General features: G+C 41.7%; 1 protein-coding gene across 1 annotated transcript in view; it reads right to left on the bottom strand.

Annotated features, from left to right (window-relative positions):
- Nucleotides 1–2004: 2004 nt before the first annotated feature.
- Nucleotides 2005–21559, bottom strand: part of DTD1 (D-aminoacyl-tRNA deacylase 1) — a gene marked incomplete at its 5' end in the record, with an annotated part of 32124 nt that continues 12569 nt past the window's right edge. Inside the window, 3 exons of the mRNA XM_010168626.1 lie at nucleotides 2005–2623; nucleotides 4421–4597; nucleotides 21333–21430. Coding sequence (XP_010166928.1) covers nucleotides 4442–4597; nucleotides 21333–21430 — 254 coding nt within the window. The remainder of the gene's footprint in view (nucleotides 2624–4420; nucleotides 4598–21332; nucleotides 21431–21559) is intronic.

Below are 21559 nucleotides of genomic sequence, written 5' to 3'. Positions count from 1 at the left end.
AATCAGAAGCTGCTTTTTTATAGCTAGCAAACATTGTCCATGGCCCTCTGACTCTAGCCCATCAATCACAAAGAAGTAAAACTCTAGCAAAACTGCTCTGTGAGCTGGGACAGGGAAACTGAGAAGTGTCTGTAAGTCTAAATCTGTAGGAAAGGCAATAATGAGCAGCAACTTACCATTCATTAATACTGTCCCTTAACATTTTATCAACACATGAAACCAACACACCTGTTTGTTAAATAAGGTCATTTTCAGCATTTGAGAAAAATAAGTAACATTCCTTCCAACTAAAAACCTCCTCTGTTTCACAAGACAACAAAAGCTCATCAAGACACTAGAAACCACTAGAAACAATTCTTCTTGAATCCTGAAACAAATCACAGTGCATGAAAATGCACCAGGCACAGGACAACAGGAAGCATCCATCCAAAACACACCGCTTCCCTGGGTACCTCCAGTTCCCAGGCCTCCATCACCACAGACCACAACCACATCCCAGTTTATGGTGAGCTTATCCTCACACATCCCACGAGGCAGAAAAACACTACTTATCAGAGGAGACCCAGAAAGACCATATAGTCCTGTCACTCAGAGAAAGCATTGTTGAGCAGGGAGTCAAGCATCAGGTCCCCCTCATCTTTGGGCAACAGCCACTTCTTTGCCATTTATCTCTGCTTAAACCCAACTAGAACATCACCTCTTGCCTCCCCTGAGACATATTTATGATACTTCTCTTCAACTTTTACTCTTTGTAGTTTAGCATCTACCAACTTACCTTTCATGGTGCAAAGAGGCTGTAGGACTTCTTCTTCAGAACAAGCTGCAAAGCAGAATTCAACCTTCCGAATACACTGGAGCAAGCAGGACACTTAAATTAGATGAGAGAGGTCTGAGGGTTCCTTCTTCAACAGCCATGTCAGCACCTGAGAGGTGAGCACTCTGCTGTCTTCCGGCCTGAATTTGCCCTTTACAGCCAATTAAGCACTAATTGGACAACAGCCTATTAGGAACTAGGCCCAGGAGAGGGAGACTCTGAAGGGAGAAAACACAACATGTGTACCTGGAGGTGAAAAAGCACGACGTGTGATGAGGCTGTGCCTTCAGGCAAAGCTAAATCACATATAATGGCCAGATGAAAAATTATGCAATCATTAAAGACAAGACCAAGTGTAACATTTCAACCTGTCCTGGGTACTCACCATTTTTGTTTAAATGCTAGCTGTGGAGCTTAACAAATCTTTACTTAAGCTTCATGTATTTTAAAAAGCCATGTCAGGGTGCAGTTCTGAAACTCTCCTGTCTTGGTTTGAATGATACTTTACTCAACAAGCAGTTACAAGCAAAAAGCTACAAGGGAAAAGTTTAAAAACAAAACAAAAAATCCTGACAGTGGTTGCATGCTCTGCAGCACTGTAAATGTGACATGCATTTGGATTAGGAACAACTATCATCAGTAAGTTACCCTGTAATCGGGTAAGGACAGTCACGCAGGAGCACCCTGGCTCTGATAGTGACCAAGTGACCACAGCAGATGGCTCGTGAAGACCCTAAGGCCAAGGCAGGCCTGAAGAATGCCCTGTATAAAAGTGACTGCCACCACCTCTGAAAGAAGTCAGAGGTGTAACAATCCGCAGCCTTTCATTTCCCCTGAAACTTCCTTGGCTTTAACACCCACAGGAGAGCAGTTTTGCAGCTGCTCCCCAGCTCTTCCTGTTGGCCAGCAGCTTCCAAACGTTCTGCCTCTGATGAATCTGACAGAACTGTCAGCAGGCGCATGATGTAGTACATGTGGCAGCTGCTGCGGCATTTTGATAGTCACCATAAAGCAACTAAAGGACATAGATGTGTTGGAAAGAGCAAAGCTTTCAGGACAGCATCTTGACTTCCAAACTTCCAAAGGAGAGTGTAGGTGTTTCTTGGCTTGTTACTTGTCCTCTGCTCACTCACACTGTCACACACGTGGCTGTATCTGAGGCAATGCAATGCACAAACACCAACAGGCACTCAGCTAGCATCATTTGTTTAATAAAGTCTTTTCTGTTTTTAAAAAAGTTTACAAGACAGATGTGTTCCACATGATAAACAACTAGCAGCTGATCTTTCTTTTTAATAACTTAATCCATGCAGAAAGACTGGACTGCCCAACTTGGTGTTACGTAGCGGCTGAACAATATACCAAAATATACACAGATCTACACGCTGCCGTGGAAACAGGTAGCACACGACACCATAGAGTGAGAATCAAAATACAAGCCTGCTTGGGTAATTTTCAGAATTCAAGTGTAAGTTTAAGGAAAAACCCTGATTCATTTTTGAAATGGAGCTTATGCATTGATAGAGAATGTTCTGCTACAATCTGCCTACAATCCCCCTTTATTCAGCAGTCATGTGAAAACACATACACAGAAATGTAACAAGTCCTTTTTACTACTGATACTACACATAAACAACTGAATCTGACAGCGTTGCTTTGGTTGTTTCAATACAGAATGATACAGGTTTCTAATGTCTTAGTTCTGTTTTCCCATTTTCCATTCTTTTCCAAAGCCAATGAAGAGTGCTGCTGAGGTGAATGTCTGTCGCGTCTCCCTTCAAGAATCCAGTGTAGCTTTTGCATGAGAAACTCTGGAAGGCAAACAAACAGGGTCATTAGTAGAGTAGAAACAGGGTATGATTCCTTCAAATCCCATAGAGAAAAGTATCTTTACTCATTGTCACAGCACGAAAATTAATGCTAGGTTCTCAGTAGATCACATTTTAGAAATGTGTCCAGCTCTCTAGAACTTCACATGCTACTGGAAAGGTCAGACTGACCAAAGCACTCTACAGGGCCTGCAGGCTCCTGCTCTCTAAAATGTTCTTATTTCAACACACAACCCAGAAACAGTGGGTGAAATCTTATATTGCTGTAGCAGAGCAGCAAGGCAAACCGTTTCTGAGAAACAGAACACCCTCGCTTTACTTGCCAAGCACACCTTCTCCTTCCCAGTGTGCCTGCTCATCTCCAGTATTAAACAGGAAGATGCACAGAGCATAGGGCTGAAGGAGCAGAACTCACGTGACTCCAGCTGTTGTATGAAATAACAACCCACTTTTGACTGCAACCCAATTAATGAACAGAACCATTTCAAACCAGACTTGAAGCCTCTCCATGAGGCCAGTGAAAAAAAGTCTGTGGACTTGAAAGTTTCTTTGATCCTTTTTCCAGGTCAATTCAAAACAAATTAGCATATTTCTGCAAATCTATTCAATGCTTTATGCAAATTCATTTATATTAGTACCACACAGATAATACAAACTTCTATAAAACAGAAACCAGCCCCCAATGTCTGACCACCAGGGAAATTAATGATTTTTTTTTTTTTTAAAAAAGCAACTTTCTGAGCAATGTGTGATATTGAATTGTATAAATCACAAGCCAGACTGAACTCTGGGGATGGGAAAACAAGAGAAAGATTAGACCTTGACTTTGCAAAGCTGTTAATAATTAAACTGCATAGCCTGCTTAGAGCTTCAGTGTGCAGATGAGGGAAATAATACTTTCTTCAGAGCTTAGACGTGTTTGAAAGTTCAAAATCAGCAAGGTAGCATTTTTGGGGGACAAGGAGAGGGAAGGCAATGAAAGCTGTGTCCTGAACACTTTAAAACTAACTGTAAGCGTATGATAAATACATCTCTACATATGTAGATAATCCATGACAAAGGATTCAGGTCTACAGTCAGTCCAATTCCATTCACTCATGCCCAGGCACGTCCTGCAGGTCAAGTGTCTGAAGGGAGAGGAAATCCCAGTTCTCATCCTGAATTCAAGCAGCAAGTCTGGCTTCCAATGCCTGGCCTAACGTTCTCATTAGATGGTTAAGATATATGAAATATCCCGTTATCAAGTCCTCCTGTGAAAGAACAAACTGAGGAGGGAGGTGTAGGAACCCTGATAGGAAGTCACAGTTCTGGCCTGTCTCCAACTTCTGCAATGTTTTCCACTTCCATTGCTGGGGACTATGTGTTATTTGGCTATTACAAATGGTGGGGTCTGTCCCAGAGTGACCTGCTGGCTACATAGAGACAGAGAGAGAATCACAACCATCTGTCTCCGCTCTGAAGAATACAAAGCAGGATTCTGAGTTAAGTGACTGTGTTGTAAGACCAAAATTTTAGATTTCCCAAGTCAACCTGGAAACAGTTGCACTGGGCCAGACTCACAGATACACAACTCCAGCCAAGCACAGGGCTGGGAAGAGGTTTTTCACCCACTTCTACATGCTGGTGTGTCGACTGCAGAGAGATGTGGAGGTTAACCACCAGCAAGGTTATCAGAATTTCATCTTTCAGCACTTCTAGTGCAACTCTCTGCATGTGCTGCTTCAGTAAAGCACCCAGGGTTAGAGACTGCCAAGCAGGAGGACACAGCTTTACAAACCTGAGGCCTGCTTTGGATGAGCTAAGGCTCTCTTTCCGAAGACACATCTCCTTCTGCTCCACTGCTTGCGCTGGGGTCATCCTTGTTACGGGGGGCATTTCTTTCTCTACTTGACTCAGAGGGCACCTTGGTTCTGGTCTTCTCTTTTCTTTGTTGCTGCTTTTCAAGTTTTGTCAGCTATTCATAAAGTAAGAAGAGTGAGAAAACACTTTATGGAATAAAAGAATTTCAGGAGACTAGTTCTAAAAAATCATAAATGTGAGCATTTGTATAAAAACTTGCCACTCAGACTCACAACACCAATACATATATCAATAAAACAGGAAAAAAAAAAGCCTAAGGCTTAGATTTTCAGAAATTTGTAGAAGACAGTGAATTATCACCGCACACAAACACGATCACCCCCTGAGTATAAAAGAGAAGTGCACGTATTTAAAGGACAATCCTCTGCTTTCAGGGTTCCTTCTCCGCACAATAAAATCTGAAACGTGGAAAAGAATATGACACAGGGACCAAAAGGGGGAGCTGGATTCCACCAAACTCTTCTGGTTTGGGTCTTAAGTGGCAGTTTTGTAGTTTCAAAGTTGCTGACAACAGATGTATCTCAAGTTTGGCCACCCAGCACACAAGAACAGATTTATTTTATTCTTTATCCAGAGAAAGATGTATGTGAGCCTTAGTATCAACCAGGGCATAGAATATCCATTTCAAACCAGCTTGGACAAATCCCCCAGCTAACACTGCCTTGCCACCTCACAGTAGAAATGTTTTCAGTGCTACTAAGAGTCAAACTAAGTCGCACAGAGCTGTCACTCCTACATCTCTTTCCCATTTTTCAGAGCTGTAGGCTGCAGTTAAGTTTCGGGGATACTACATATTGATAGCTATTTAAATCACTACACTTTGTGCAGTTTATACGTTTGGATAATTTCTGTAACCTACTGGTTTTCTCTACTGCTTCCACAGTTTCTCCAAGATAAAGCATACTAGTCATAAATCATAATTTCATGGCCAGAAGATCTCTTCTAAGTGAAATCTTCATAGAATAAAATAAGCTAGATTATGTGTGTCGATTATGAATCAGACAGACTCATGGAAGATGCATACAGAGACGTAAATCTGAGCTCCAAGTCCGTTAAGAGTTAAGAGTGCAGACTGCAGAGCCTTGGGGGGATGCACAGCATCCCCTTGTACCTTATCCTACACCTGCACACATGGACCTCTAGCCTAACAGAATATTCTTAGCTGGCTACTTCAAAACTAAAAATAGTTTATTTTTACTATGTGAAATGACAAGAGTGTGATGTATCTGTTTGTCTAGCATGATCCAGTCCTCAAGTCACATGTACAGATGTAACAACCCATGATACAGGCAATATTGTCACTCCCATGCCTGACAACACGCGTACTACTCTTCTGCCAACAAGCCCATACACACAGCACACAAATGTTAAAGGTAATCAGGAAAGTGAGTGCATCTGCAGGAAGGGAAACAAAAGTTTGTGAGCCCCTAGTATTAAAGGTGCTCAACCTGAATTAATGGTACTCCCATGGTCTCTGTGCAGTTGGGTTTTACTTTTGCAAATGGTATTGGGGTCATCCAGGCACTGAAATAGGAATTGGGGCTTCAGTGATCTGCATGGTACAATAATGCATCAGAAGAGGGCAGGCACACTACACCAGCTGCAGGCTGCTCAGACCTGGAAGCACAGTTCTTCGGTTTCAAAATACAGATTTGTAGGCATTTCAACAACCACGTGAGCAGGCAGTGCCTATTCATCATTCCTCACTGCCTCTCAACCTAGCAGGCAGGAATTGCAAAGTACCCCCCAACACCAAGGGAAACCACAGTCAAACCTGCTGCAGCAAACCTGTAACTAGCTGTTGCCATCTCTCCTCCTTTCTCTTACTGCACCTCCGAGGCTCCTAGCAGTGACCCTTCTTCAACAGTAATGATGCAAAAAAAACCTTCCATTACCTCATAGTTCTGTAACTTACAACTCCATGAAACTTCACTATTTCAGTAAATAATGTGACTACTGAATGACATTATATGCCCTCTTCTCTAACTAGTGTTTCTTACTACTTGAAAGAAGAAAAAGCCTAAAACACATGCAACAACAGTTTAAATTCAGTTACCTTTATCTTTGAGAAGACTGAGAGCTAACCCAGTAAAGCCAACCCTGGATTTTCAAAACATGAAAAGCAGCAGTGTATTCACGCTGTGAAACTTGTGTTGTGCAATACAGAATCCACATCCATATTTGTTCATATATAATTTACATGTAGAGGCAGGAATGTCTCAATATGCTATAGCATGTCATATTACCATTTCAAATGTGCCTATACTGGCCATTTTCCAACATGATCTTTGGGGCAAATAGCACGCTCCCTAAGACTTCTGAAGTATATACAGTATTATAAATACATATATAAGTGTACAGACATGAAATTCTAAAAACTGAATAATTACAGTGGAAAGCTAGACTGCACTGTGAAAGGAGGCTTCACTAAGGCTGAAATGTCTTCCTTTACGTCAGGGGTAATACTACGTCACAGCACTTTTGCAATCAACTTGCTGTGTAGCAAAAATATGCAAACAAACTCTCAGACCAAACCCCCCCACTTGAAAATGCCAATAATTCTCCTCCAGGTTGTTTGTTTTGCTGAAGTTAATTTCTCACATTCAGAAATGCCTTAGTGTCAGCCTTCCTTGAAGTTCTACCTTCCTGAATGCAGAAACATATCCTTTGTTTTCCTTTTTCTCTGTGATCAGTGTGTACACAGAGGTTGATTGCTGCTCCAGAGACAGTTTTTCCTTTTGTGACAGCCATGAATAACACCAGGAAGAAGTGAATGACACCAACAAGAGAATTCTTTTGTTAGCAGTCTGCTGGAAAATCAATGGCAGTCGTGTTTCTGGAACCTCAAACCACAACAAGATCTGCAGATGTATGTTTTAAATTTCAGTAGTGGTGTGCCATGCTGCTACAATTTCAAATCTAAAACAAACAAACAAAAAAATCACAACAGCTTTAAGGACAGGCTACATTTCAGGAAGAGACCAATCCTTCAGCTGCCACAGGGCATTACAAATGTGGCAGTTTAATACTACTGCCACTAAGCAAATGAGAGCATTGATATAAAATTATTGTCAAAGGTTTCCTGCAAAAATAAATCAATGGAAAGGTCATGACAGGAAGAGTAGTGCTCACAATCTCTTAAGGAGATGGCAGATATATTTTTCCTTTCCCTTTCCACATATCTATACCTTAGACTTATGACCAAAGTGTTATTAGGAGCTTTTTTCTCTTTGAGAAGAGAACACAATCCTTTTAGCCAATGAACAGCTCATGCACGGAATTATAGGCTTTGTTTTATTCCTAGAAGAAATGTGAGCAGCACACAATGGAGTTACACTATATGGACCCAAAGCCTGAGGCAAGAAAAGTACTTCCAGCCCTTCATCAGTTAGCCTGGTCCAACTCGCTGCCCAAGGTCTTGGAAAAATTCTCTAGCCAAGCAGTTTATCATCTGCTTGGCTTCCCCACTCCTTTTCCTCAGCCGCTCTTAATCACACAGATAACCAGTTGAGCTCCCTTTGGTTCATTTTCTTCATCAAAACTTTCAGTATAAGAAAATGAACTCGCAGGTTTTGGATTTGTTTCCTCAAAGTAAGCTCAAAAACTGTGTAACTGGAAGAAGAGAAACATTAAAGCTAGCAACACAGCATCTAGAAAAAATGACAGCTGATGGTGTCAAGGAGAGGACTGCAGTTTATTCCTCATAACAGTACATATGTTAACATGGGAAGGAAGAAAAACTAGGTGACAAAAACCAAATTCAAAGGCAACAGGAAAAATCCATTCACTGCAGACAGAGGCCCTGGCTGTACAGTCATTTACCATAGTTTAATATCATAAAATATTTGACACAAGCTGCATCAGGACTGTGCTACTGATCAAACAATTCCAAGACAACCTCCATCCCTCCCTAAAATGAAAATGCAAGCTGAAGCAACACTTGGGAAACTTAAACACTTGGGGAACTGAAAACACCTTCAGCTGCATTATATTAAAATGTTTTAACTGAAAAGTGATAGAAAAGTTAAAATACGAGATTTGGGTTTTCTCCACATTCCGCAGAGAAAACACTTTTGGCTACACAGTTATGAGTTTTTAAGGCATAAATGTGGGAACTGTGCTGAACATATGTTCAGCAGAAGATAAATTAAGACTGATCAAAGATAACGTTAGAATTTACAACATTTTCCCAAACAAGCTTCGCAGGACAAGAGTTGATGGATGTATGAGAAGGTCAGGCTGGAAAACCGCCTGACGGAGTGTGTGTACTGACACGTGACTGAGAACAGTCACAGTGTGGGTGTGCCAAGAAGTATCCTGGTTTCTGTCCTGCTCAGCTTGATTGTTTTGAGAACAAAAATGGATAAATGCTAACCGTGTGAGGAGACAAGAGGAGTCTTGCTAATAAGGAAACTTGCTTTCACAGAAGAAGGCTCTGAGTCCTTTTTTTGTCCCTTTTTCATCGCCGCAACTGGTGCCCCGTGTGAGGAACTATCAGGAAGAGAACTCTAATTCTGCGAGCAAAGACATGATCCGACAGGTGAGTAATTTTAAATTTTGATTCTGTGGCCACACTCCGTAACTTGGAACAGCTGTAAACATTGAACGGAGGAACTACGGGATTGCATTAATTATGGGACAGTCTGCTTCACAAGAACATGAGTTGTATCTAAAGGTTTTGCAGCAAGTTTTGCACGCTGCAGGATATTGAGTAACTGAAAAACATTTGACTCATCTGCTTTTACTAGTAAAAGAACATTGCAATTGGTTTCCAGGAGCAAGAAGGAAAAGTTAACAGAAAAGCCCATTTGGGTTGATCAGTGGCCCCTAAAAGGGGATAAACTTATTCAAGCACAACGGTTGGTAAAAGAACAATTAGGTGCTGGTCGAATAGTACCATCAAATAGTCCATGGGCAAGAAGGACACATAAGTAAAGATCGCCCAAAGAAAAGACAGCAGCCTAAAAAGAATAAAGGTCCCACACAGTTGTGCCCTTGATGTCAGAAAGGTTATCACTGGAGTAATCAATGTAAATCTAAATACGATAAATTTGGGCAACTGCTTTTGGGAAAGAGGAAGAGAGGCGTGCAACCTGGTGTCCCTCAAACCAACAGGGTTTGGAATACACCACAGATCAACAGAGTACGGAACCCACCTGTACAGCAATGTCAAACACCTGTACAACCGTTTCCAACATCAGCTGCGACAAATTCTATGTCTCTGATCTGGCAGCCGCCACAGCAGGCAGTGCCGGATTGGATTGGGCAACTGCCTCAGAAATAACTATGAAGGAGCCACATAAAGTGACAGTGGTCGGTACTAATGTTTGGGGACCACTGCCAAAAGGTTATGTGGGGTTAATTATTGGACATTCAAGTATGACAAAACAAGGACTTTTTATATTTCCAGGAGTAACTGACTCAGACTATACCGGGGAAATTCAAATTATGTTAACAGTACTTCAGGCACTGTGTCGAATCATAACAAATCAAAAAATAGCACTGATCCTCTTACTTCCTTGTTGGGTTCCACAGTCATCAGCTCATATTAGAGGACAGGGAGGATTTGGTAGCACAGGGATTGCTCAGATACCGTGGGCTCAAGAGATTACTGCCAAACGGCCAACTCTAACAACAAAAACACGAGATCGAAAATTTGCAGGGCTGTTAAGATACCAGGGCTGATGTTTCAATAATATCTCAAACCGAATGGCCTCCTCAGTGGCCACTTCAGGTCGCTATGAGCACAATCACTGGCACAGGGGGAATGCAAACACCTATGAAAAATGCCAGGACGTTAGTAGTGGAAGGCCCTGAAAATTCTAAAGCTTGGTTTCAACCGTGTGTAATTCAAACGCCCATTAATTTGTGGGGACGGGATCTACTGCAGCAATAGAATGTGTCAATTACAACTACGGGGAAAAATTTATCCTAAGGGTCACTGATCTAAAACCCCTGCTCAAAATGACATGGTTAACAGAAAAGCCCATTTGGGTTGATCAGTGGCCCCTAAAAGGGGATAAACTTATTCAAGCACAACGGTTGGTAAAAGAACAATTAGATGCTGGTCGAATAGTACCATCAAATAGTCCATAGAATACTCCAGTATTCGTCATCCCTAAAAAATCAGGAAAGCAGTGGTTGTTGCACAATCTTAGAGCTATTAATGTAGCTATGCAACCTATGGGTGCCCTTCAACCTGGCCTCCCAAATCTGACAATGCTGCTTTAAGATCTTAAAGACTGGGTTTTTACTGTTCCATTACATCCTGATGACTGCAAACACCTTGCTTTTTCTGTACCAGCAATAAGTAACTCTGAACCTTTGCAGAGGTACCAATGGACAGCTTTGCCTCAGGGAATAACAAACAGCCCCACCGTATGTCAAACAGTTTCAACGAGACAGAATTTTCCATCCAGCATCATATATCATTACATGGATGATATTTTGCCATGTGCTGAGAATGAAGAATATCTACAAAAATCCTTACAGCAAATGCTTGTTATGCTCAAGTCCCACGGATTACAGTTAGCAGAAGAAAAAGTGCAGACTATGCCACGATGGAAATATTTAGGATGGATATTATCTGAATGATATATTAAGCCACAAACTTTACAAATTACAAACAAGATTGAAACCTTAAATGATCTGCAAAAACTATTAGGAACTATTAATTGGGTGAGACCTATGTTAGGAATAGCTAATCACAAATTAAGCCATCTGTTTTCTACTCTTAAAGGTGACAGTGATTTGTTACCCAAAAGACAGCTGACACCTGAAACCAAACAAGATCTAAATTTGGTAGCTGAAAAAAATTTCTACATTACAGGCAGATAGAATCAGAGTCAAGCTACTTGTATGTGTTTTTATTCTTCTCACTCAGTTTCAACCAATAGGTTTGATTGGACAGATACCTGATGATAATAAACATGCCATTTACTTAGAGTGGTTGTTTTTACCAAATATGTTACAGAAAACAATAACTACCCTTTTAGAGCTTATTATCTGTTTAATTCTGAAAGGGCGACATCGTGCTCAGACATTAACTGGTTATGATCCCACTATTATCTATTTGCCTTTTCAAGCTCAGGAATATCTGTTTCTTTTTCAAAATTCCATGTTGCTGCAAATTGCACTGGCTGATTTTATTGGGGAAATTCATTTCACTTTACCCCCTTGTTGTTTATTGCAGAACATGCACAATTTAGCAATCAGACAGAGACAAGTAATTTCACCAAAGCCTCTTTCCGACGCTCACACAGTATTTGTTGATGGCTCCGGAGTGTCTGGCAAAGCACAATAATGAATGGAAGAAGTCTATAATAAGCCTTTCTGAATCAACTCAACTTGCAGAACTAGGGGCAGCATTATATGCCCTTGGAATTTTTTCTGAAGAACCCTTAAACATTGTTAGTGATATTGAAAATGTAGTCAATGCTGTTGGCTGCATCCCTTTTTCCTTTTTAAAAGAAATAAATCAAACGGAACTTTTAATGATGTTTTTTAATCTTAAAACAAGCCTAGAATGCAGGCAATTCCCTGTTTTTATTGTCCATATGCGTTCTCACACTAGTCTGCCAGGACCATTAGTTGAATCACAGAATCACAGAATGTCAGGGATTGGAAGGGACCTCAAAAGATCATCTAGTCCAAGAGCAGGAACCTAAACAAGATCACACAGGAAGGCGTCCAGGCGGGTCTTGAATGTCTCCAGAGAAGGAGCCTCCACAACCTCCCTGGGCAGCCTGTCCCAGTGCTCTGGCACTCTCACTGTAAAGAACTTTCTTCTCAAGTTTAAGTGGAACCTCCTGTGTTCCAGCTCACACCCACTGCCCCTTGTCCGACCACTGGGCATCACTGAGAAGAGCCTGGCTCCGTGCTCATGACATTCGCCCTTTACATATTTATAAACATTAATGAGGTCTCCCCTCAGCCTCCTCTTCTCCAAGCTAAAGAGACCCAGCTCCCTCAGCCTTTCCTCAGAAGGGAGATGCTCCACTCCCTTAATCATCTTGGTGGCTCTGTGCTGGACTCTCTCCAGCAGTTCCCTGTCCTTCTTGAACTGTGGGGCCCAGAACTGGACACAATATTCCAGATGCGGCCTCACCAGGGCAGAGTAGAGGGGGAGGAGAACCTCTCTCGACCTAACGCTGTAGCAGATTCACTTATGGCAACTGTTCTGACACTAGATTATGCACGAGTCTCGCACTCCTTTTTCCACCAGAATGCAGCTGAATTGAGTAAACAGTTTAAAATTCCACTGGCTCAAGCTAAAGGTCTTGTTCAGGCCTGCCCTGACTGCCAGCAGCTGACCCCCTTGCCGAAACAGGAAGGAATTAATCCTAGGGGCTTGTATGAAGTGCAATCTGGCACTCAGATGTCACGCACTATGCACCCTTTGGTCGGCTGCCTTTTGTCCACGTCTCTGTTGATACCTTTTCAGGGGCATTATGTGCTTCTGCATATAGAGGTGAAAAGGGACGGGACATTCAACACCACTGGACCCGTTGTTTTGCTGTTCTTGGCAAACCTAAGGCCATTAAGATGGATAACGGCCCAGGGTCTGTATCACGCAATTCGTGTGATTTTTGACAAACCTGGGGTATTGAACATATCACTGGCATCCCTCAGAATGGGGGATAGCTATTATTGAATGTTGGCATTCAATGTTGAAACAAATGCTCATTAAAAAAGGGGGGGAATATGCCTCCTCCAGAACAACTGGGTAATGCTATTTACACTTTGAATTTTTTAAACACAACTCTGATTTTGGGCCAGGTAGTGACGGCTGTAAAGCGGCATTTTTCTGTTCCTGAATATTTTTTGACACGACCAAAGGTTTTGTATAAAGACCCTTTATTGGGTCCACAGTGGATTGGTCCTGTTGAACTAATCACTTGGGGGAGAGGGTATGAATGTGTTCTTCTGCCCTCAGGACCTCAGTGGCTTCCAGCAAGACACGTCAAACCTTATCATGAGCTGGAAGGACACAATGCAGAATCCAATGCCTCAGATGGAGAAGTTGAATCTGACTGACAGCAAACGAGCACGGAAAAGAAAGAGAATCACCCCAGAGGAACCTATTACGTGGGGAAAGCTAAAACAACTGCAACAAACCGCAAGTACTATGATGGCAACCATGGGTGCACCTCCCACTCCAACAAACACCTTTTTGGCACACTTAGCCATAATTGCCAGCGATAGTTCAGTAAGGATTATCCTTATCTTTTCATTCAGTTGTTGTCTTGGCCAAGCCCAACATATATATCGGGCACATGTATTGGATCCTCCTTTGTTCAAACCAGTCACATGGTGGGACCCAGATGTTCCTATTTCAAATAACAATTCAAAGTGAGTAGGAGGAGCTTGGGTGCCACCACCTGGACCTTTATGTAAAATACCAAGAGGGACTACAAGGGATGTAGTTAATCTTAATTGGATCCCTTGCAGATTGCCTGAACCTGCTTCACGACAATCCGGGGATGTAAAATTTTGGGATTGAGGCCCCTGTGGACATTTAATTACAAACTCGTCAAAGTCTCTGAACTTCTCTGAAAAAAAAAAAATGAAATCCAGAAATGGTCTGAAGGAGGTCTTTCCAGTCCCGTGTTATAAATTGAATATAATGGTAGTTTTAGCCCTTTCTTCATGAAACTTTGGTGCTTAGCTTTGCCTTTTAACATAAGACATGCAGCTCATGGAGTATATGCAAAACATAGTAATACACAACATAGCCTAAATCTGACTGATTTTCATAACGATTCAGTAATGGTATGTACCTCTCATCCATATGTATTTGCTGCTACCTCTTCGTTAAATGTAACCAGAGTTAATCACAGCTTTGCAATTGCTTTAGAAGCCCCATATTATTTCAGCTGTATCACACGTAGCGATATTGCTCAGTTAAACATATCAGCGATTTTACCAATGAGGCGTAGAGCTGAAATATGGCTCCCTGTGAATATGACACAATATTGGGAAAGTGATTCAGGATTGAGTCAATTAGCCAAAGTATTTCAACAACCATGACAGTGAAAAAGACACTTTATAGGCTGGCTTATAGCATTTATAATATTGGCAATTATTCTACTGGCCACTGCAGCAATCACAACAACAGCTTGAGCCGAATCAGTACGTACTACACATGAGGTAGCTGAAGGGTTAAGTAACATAACACAAGATTTAGCTATGCAAGCAAGCACTGCCCAACAAATATGAGCTCATGTAGATGCTTCAGAGGCTGCTGTAATTTGGCTTGGGGACAGGCAAAAGGCAATGAAACTCCAATGCGATTGGGAATATAGGGATAAGAATTTATGCGTTACTCCATTAACATGGAATGATAATGTATATAGCTGAGATCAAATTAAACTGCATATTCAAGGAGCTTTTTCAACTAATGTAAATGCTGTGATTCAGGATCTAACATTAGCTTTGCAGGGTCAATTATCTACCTTGCAAAAATTAGCTCACAAAAGTGTAATGGATGATATTTCTGATAGTGTGAAACAGCTAAATGCAAAACATTGGTTCACTGGGCTAAATTTATGTATCTGGATATTTGTTGGCATTGGATGTGTGTGTGTCATTTTTATACTTATAGTTCTCCAACTCCTCTGGGGGATGGTGCGGAGTCTCAGAAGAACTGAAGTCAGAGTTCTCGCCACCCTTGTCATGAATCCATTGTTCCAAAACAAAAAAGGGGGAGATAATTCAAGACTGATCAAAGTTAATATTAGAATTTACAACATTTTCCCAAACAAGCTTCACAGGACAAGAGTTGATGAATGTATGAGAAGGTCAGGCTGGAAAACCGCCTGACGGAGTGTGTGTACTGACACGTGACTGAGAACAGTCACAGTGTGGGTGTGCCAAGAAGTATCCTGGTTTCTGTCCTGCTCAGCTTGATTGTTTTGAGAACAAAAATGGATAAATGCTAACCGTGTGAGGAGACAAGAGGAGTCTTGCTAATATAGAAGCTTGCTTTCACAGAAGAAGGCTCCAAGTCCTTTTAGTATTTTCTTCATCACCACACATAAATAATAGAATATTTATGTGGAATTCTTTTAATGAATTTTTTATAATCAAGGTCCTCCTGCCATTTAAAAATGTAAGTGACTTAAAAGTCAGTCTTGAGAAGTTCCTCTCTCATTCAAAACACTGACATTTCCAAGGGTCATGACATGATTATTTACTCCTCATATTGACAAAGCGTGTGCATCCTGCTTTACAGTACTGATACAGGCAGGTTCAGTAACCAAGATCTGCTCCAATGCTTTCGTGCTTCTCATCCCTCCCACTACAGTGTCCAGTTGCAAAATATGGTTTAAAATACAACGTAGCTTATTTCATTCTGGACAGTAACAGAACAAACGGGCTCACAGAGCTCAGTTCAGCATCTAAATAGAATACATGCATTAAACACCACAACTGCTACGCAGCTTCCCCTCGCAGAAGAAATAAAAATGCACAGAGTATTTCCAATCTGAATTCCATAATTATCCATAACAATTTCAAAGTTCAAGGGGCTTTTTTTGAGTTGTCGCCATGTCACTTCCCCAGGCACTCTCTAAAGCCTCTTCCCGCTCCATTTCTGTCTGGCTACTTCGACTACCTACAAATTCCTATGAAAAAATACAAATTACATCTCCCTTACCCTTCCCTACAAAGCATTCTGGGCCCAGCTAACCTAATCTCAGCAATGAGCACAACAAACTTCATCAAGACAGCACAGAAATTTGCGACATTCTTAGCGCTGACCTCTGTAATTATCCAAATGGACGCAGGTAAGTTCAAAGGACATTATCCAAAATTGCTTCACCAGTTAAGGCTAGAAACTACAATGACTGGGATTTGTACTAGAACATTAGGAGAAATCCTTTTGTTTTCTGCATTATAGGCAAGAATGGAGATAAATACTTGATCCAACCTCACTCTCAAAGACTATGTAAAAAATGTAGTCACTGCTGCTGAACTCAGAACAGAATCACTGCATCTGTATATTGACCTTCTCCCATTTTATGCCTTTTTGTTTTCACATTTCTTATCCAGTTTCTAATTCATGGCTTTATATTGCCTTTCAAGCAAAATTTATTGTACACCAGACTTACCAAAAAAGTGCTTTAACAGCTCTATTTATTCCTTTTCTATTATTCCACTCACATGTCCCAAATTCCAAAATAATAACAAATCTTCAGAAAATGCCCAGCAATCACTAACTATTGCTGGTGTAAGAATCTTCTGATTCACCTCATACTTTCATACTATTAAACCAGACGACAATAGAACTGAACAGCTCACAACAAATTGAACTGTAGTAGCTTCCCCTGCTTACTAGAGTTTCACAAAAAGCTGGGATATTGTCTTTTATATATATATATACACACACACATTTTTTATATATATATATATGCACATACATATATTTTTCTGGTATGAGGAGGAATATTCAATTTTTAATTGAATTTAATTTAATTCAATTTTTAATTCATTTTTATTAATTCTGTAAGTGATTTATTTATATCTCTCTAGCACAAGGAATATAAAAATACATTTGTAAAAATAAATTAATTAGTTCAAATGTATTTTTACTAATTACATTGCTAAGGAATTAAAAAGATCAAATTGCCACTTACAACTACAGACAATCACTCAAAAAAAAGTATTACACTGTCACATCCAGTGACATAAACGAGTTATTCATGAGCAATCATTTGTCTAATCTCTTTCTGTTGACACAGCATTAAACACTGCAGGATGGTTTATTCATCTCTTCTTGCTAAAGCAGAAAGCAAAAAGAAAAAAACCACACCATCTCTAAGCCTTAGTTCCCCTGCTACAAGCAAATCAACAGACTGTATGACAGTAAAAAGAAAATGCAATGGGCAGGGAAGAGAGAAGAGAATGAAAAATGTAAATTGGTTTCTCCTCATCCCACATATTGGATGATGGGTGAGAGATGACGGCACACATGTGAAATAATATCAGGAAAGGATGCTGAAGAGTGTCAGAAACAGCAGTGCCTCCAACAGTGTGGGTTAAGGTCTCAATATGAGCTTGAAAAGATACCCAGGAACAGTTAAGAGAGCTGCCAGTTTCCAAGGAAATGGGGTTCTTTGAAATAGCATAGATTAAATCCTTTGTGCCCCCAAAGCGCACGTGGCTGTGTCGCTGTAAGAGCTCGTCCATTTCTGTGACAAACAAGAATCCCCCAATGAGGACTTGCAACGAGCTGGAACTGAGGGTGGCTCATCAAATATGCGTGGACCACACATTGCAGAAGGAAGGTGAGCAAATTTACATTACTCTTATTCTCATATAAGGACTGTCCAGAACCCACTCAGCCCATAGAAGAACTCTGTCTGTCCTCCTTTTCATAGTGTCCAGGCACAGACTCAGTAAGAAGATACTTGGTGTAACCTTACTTCAGGATAAATGACAGTGCTCTAAGCACATCCTGCACAAGAAGCCTCCTCTCTGCTGATGAAGAACGAGTTTTAAGGAGGAAAGGAAGGCAATCAGCAGGCAAGACTGAAGCAGAATCATTCACATTAAACAGGGATACATGCTAGACAAATTTTGAAAGCCAGCATCCTTCCCAGTCCTCAGTCCATGTTACAGCCATCAGGAAAGTGTTGTCAGATGGGAAAAGCAGGCAACTGTGAGGGCAAAACCCTCAACAAGCCAATGTTCCCCAAGAAGGAGATGGACACTTGCAAAATCTGGCATGCCCTGATTGGGAGAGGAGTGACTGGAGAGCAGCCCTGCAGAAAGGGATCTGGGAGTGCTGGTCAACAGCAGGCTCAATACAAGTGAGATTCCTCCTGGGTTATGTTACACCCACACACAGGACAGCTGGGGTAAAAGCTCTCTCGGTGCTCTCCACTTCAGTCAGAAACTGCACCGTGCAGTTGGGGGATCCCTCCCTTCAGTGACCCACCTACCCTTACACCACTGATTCCCACTAGACTACTTGATCAAAAAAGACTGGTCACCAGCTTTGCCCTTAAGACCAAGACACCATGGGGCTCCATCTCACAGTCACAGGCAGCAGGACATGACGCTGCCATCCATCCTGCCACTAATGCCCTCAAATGAAAGCTACAAAAAATGCTGCTAGACAAAGGATAGAGCCACCTGCACCTGAGACAGAGCCATGAACAGCATGGAGAATTTGTGCAGTAAATATTGCTCAGTGGCATGAAGGGAACACCCCTTTTCCTATTTCACAAAGAGCTGGAGAGGCAAAATCAGAGGGTCAATTACTGCCACAAGTACCATAACTAAACCACAGCCTTAACAAGTCTATACCGTACACATGGCACCTGAAAACAGCAGACCATGACTCCCTTAGGGGTTGATGAACAGTTCAAAGGGGACATCAAAGCACTTCTTTTCACTGCCATCTAGCTTTCTGCAGACTCTGTTCCCCAGGGAAATCAGGCAGCAGCTCAATTCCTCCAAGTAGGGATGCGAGTGCTTACATCTACAGTAATTTCTCACTCCAAAGACAGAGCTGCTGTTGCTAATTATGCATGGTTTGGGCTGAGAACTCTTTGGGCTAAAGCTGTGAGGGTACAGAAAGAAAGACCAGGACCAGATGTAGTTATTCCAGGGGCTAAAACATCACAAAAGGGTACAGAACAGAATTTGGAGGTAAAACAAAACTGACACCAAACCAAGATACTGAAGCTATTTAAGGCAACGAGAGATGCTTCTTTAGGCTTTCCCATGGTCTCTTCCCAGTAGACTCCAAATGCCTCTAGTATGATATAGAATTCTGGGAGATACATAATTCCCACCAATTACAGCCACCAGTTGCATTGCAGTTATCACAGGACCTATAAAGAGACTTTAAAAGAGCAGATATAAACATACAAGGCTGGCTAAACAACCCAAGTGTCTGATTTTAATCCAGAAGGGTGATGGTCAGATGGTGACTCAGGGACAGACCCGACCAGCAAAGTTACTTTATCTTGCTGGTCAACTGCTCAGATAATTTGGTATGATCACTGTACACAGGACAAACTGCAGCTCGAAGACCCGACCAGCAAAGTTACTTTATCTTGCTGGTCAACTGCTCAGATAATTTGGTATGATCACTGTACACAGGGCAAACTGGAGCTCGAAGAATAGAATAGAATAGAATAGAATAGTTCCAGTTGGAAAGGACCTACAACGATCATCTAGCCCAACTGCCTGACCAATTCAGGTCTGACCAAGAGTTAAAGCACGTTAAAGGCATTGTCCAAATGCCTCTTAAACACTGACAGGCTGGGGGCATCGACCACCTCTCTAGGAAGCCTGTTCCAGTGTCTGACCACGCTCTCAGTAAATAAATGCTTCCTAATGTCCAGTCTAAACCTCTCCTTGAACCATTCCCACGTGTCCTATTACTGAATACCAGGGAGAAGAGATCAGCACTTCCTTCTCCACTTCCCCTCCTCAGGAAGATGCAGAGAGCAATGAGGTTGCAATCTATACTTGTGTCCAGCAGACTCTGGCACTTGTTCTTGTTAAATTTCATGCCACTGATGACTGCCCGATGATCCAATCTATCCAGATCCCTCTTATCCCTGGAGAGGATAAGAGGGATCTTATCTTTATTCTTATGCAAAGCCTCTTATCCCTGAAGAGAATCAACAACACCTCCCAGTTTAGTATCATCAGCAAACTTACTAATGGTGCATTCAACTCCTGCATCCAAATCCCTGATAAGTATATTGAACAGAACTGGCACTAGAATTGAGCCCTGAGGAATACTGCTGCTGACCTCTCACCAGCCAGATGCAGCCCCATTCACTACAAACCTTTGAGCTCTGCCCTTCAGCCAGTTCTTCACCCAGCACACCATGAACTTGTTCATCCTCCAGTTGGACTACTTGTACAGAAGGATGCTGTGATGGGACAGGATCAATAGCTACAGAAAAGCTATATCCACCACCTTCCCTCCATCCCTAGGTGAGTGACCTTATAGTAGAAGGCTACTAAATCAATCAGACAGGACTTTTCCTTCGTGAACCCGTGTTGACTGCCTGATGATTGCACTGTCCTTTAAATGCCTTTCAGTAGCATCCAGTATGATCTTCTCCCTAATTTTTCCAGGTACTGAGGTTAGATTAACAAGTTTGTACTTTCCTGGTTCTTCCCTCACACCATTCTTATAAACTGCAATAACGATTTTAACAAGGTTAAGTGAAGTGTTATACAAATAGGGTTGGTGTGGCCTTGCTGAAGCACACCTGGTAATAACAATCCCTCCTCCTTCTCTTTCAGCCTGGAAAAGTTGGTCACTGTTGTGTTTAGAGGACGAGACAACCTCATTGCTGCATTTGTTTTTCAGCATTATGCTGTTCCTCAGCAGAGCTATGTCTCCTCTCCACTCCAGACTTAAATTCAGGACTTAAATTTGCTGCTCTCATCTCTGACAAAGAGGCAGCTCTCCAGTCCCATCCAGCCACCCACATGCAAAAGCTCCTAAATGTCAAGAAACTTCAATAAAAAAAAAAGAGGGAGGTCCAGACACATTAAAAACATATTTAGTGAGTTATGATTAAAAAGCAGCTTTAATGATGAGGAAGAATAAACTGTAAAAAGCTGTTTTGCCTGACACACACATGCCCTTTACCAGGGCAGCAGGTAGCTCCCAACTGGCCAGGGAACTGAAGAAAACAAGGCAATTATTTAACTTTTCAGAGGCTGCACAGGAAGCACAAGGTCATCACGCCTAAAGAAAGGTATACTGCTTCATAACAGGAATGCTACAAATCTGTAGAGGAGGCACAGTTTATACATCCACCCTTTCCAGACAGACCTTCTGGCTCACTTACCTGTTTAGGGTCAACAGTGGCAGCTGGGGACTCCAGTTCTATTGTTACAGGACCATCGTTCTGGATGTGTACCTGCATGTAGGCACCAAACTTGCCATCTGAAAAGGAAAGGGACAAGAAGTGCTGAAGGATCTTGGAAGGATAACACATACCAAAATCTTTACCAAATGTGCTACTAAAAAAAAAAAACAAAACCAAAATACATAAAAGGACAGTCAACTAACAAA

This window comes from Antrostomus carolinensis, unplaced genomic scaffold, assembly GCF_000700745.2.
Source record: "Antrostomus carolinensis isolate BGI_N321 unplaced genomic scaffold, ASM70074v2 scaffold4200, whole genome shotgun sequence".
NCBI classification, from domain to species: domain Eukaryota; kingdom Metazoa; phylum Chordata; class Aves; order Caprimulgiformes; family Caprimulgidae; genus Antrostomus; species Antrostomus carolinensis.
The sequence above is the reverse complement of the archived record's forward strand: the minus strand, read 5'-3'. Positions and strand labels throughout refer to the sequence as shown.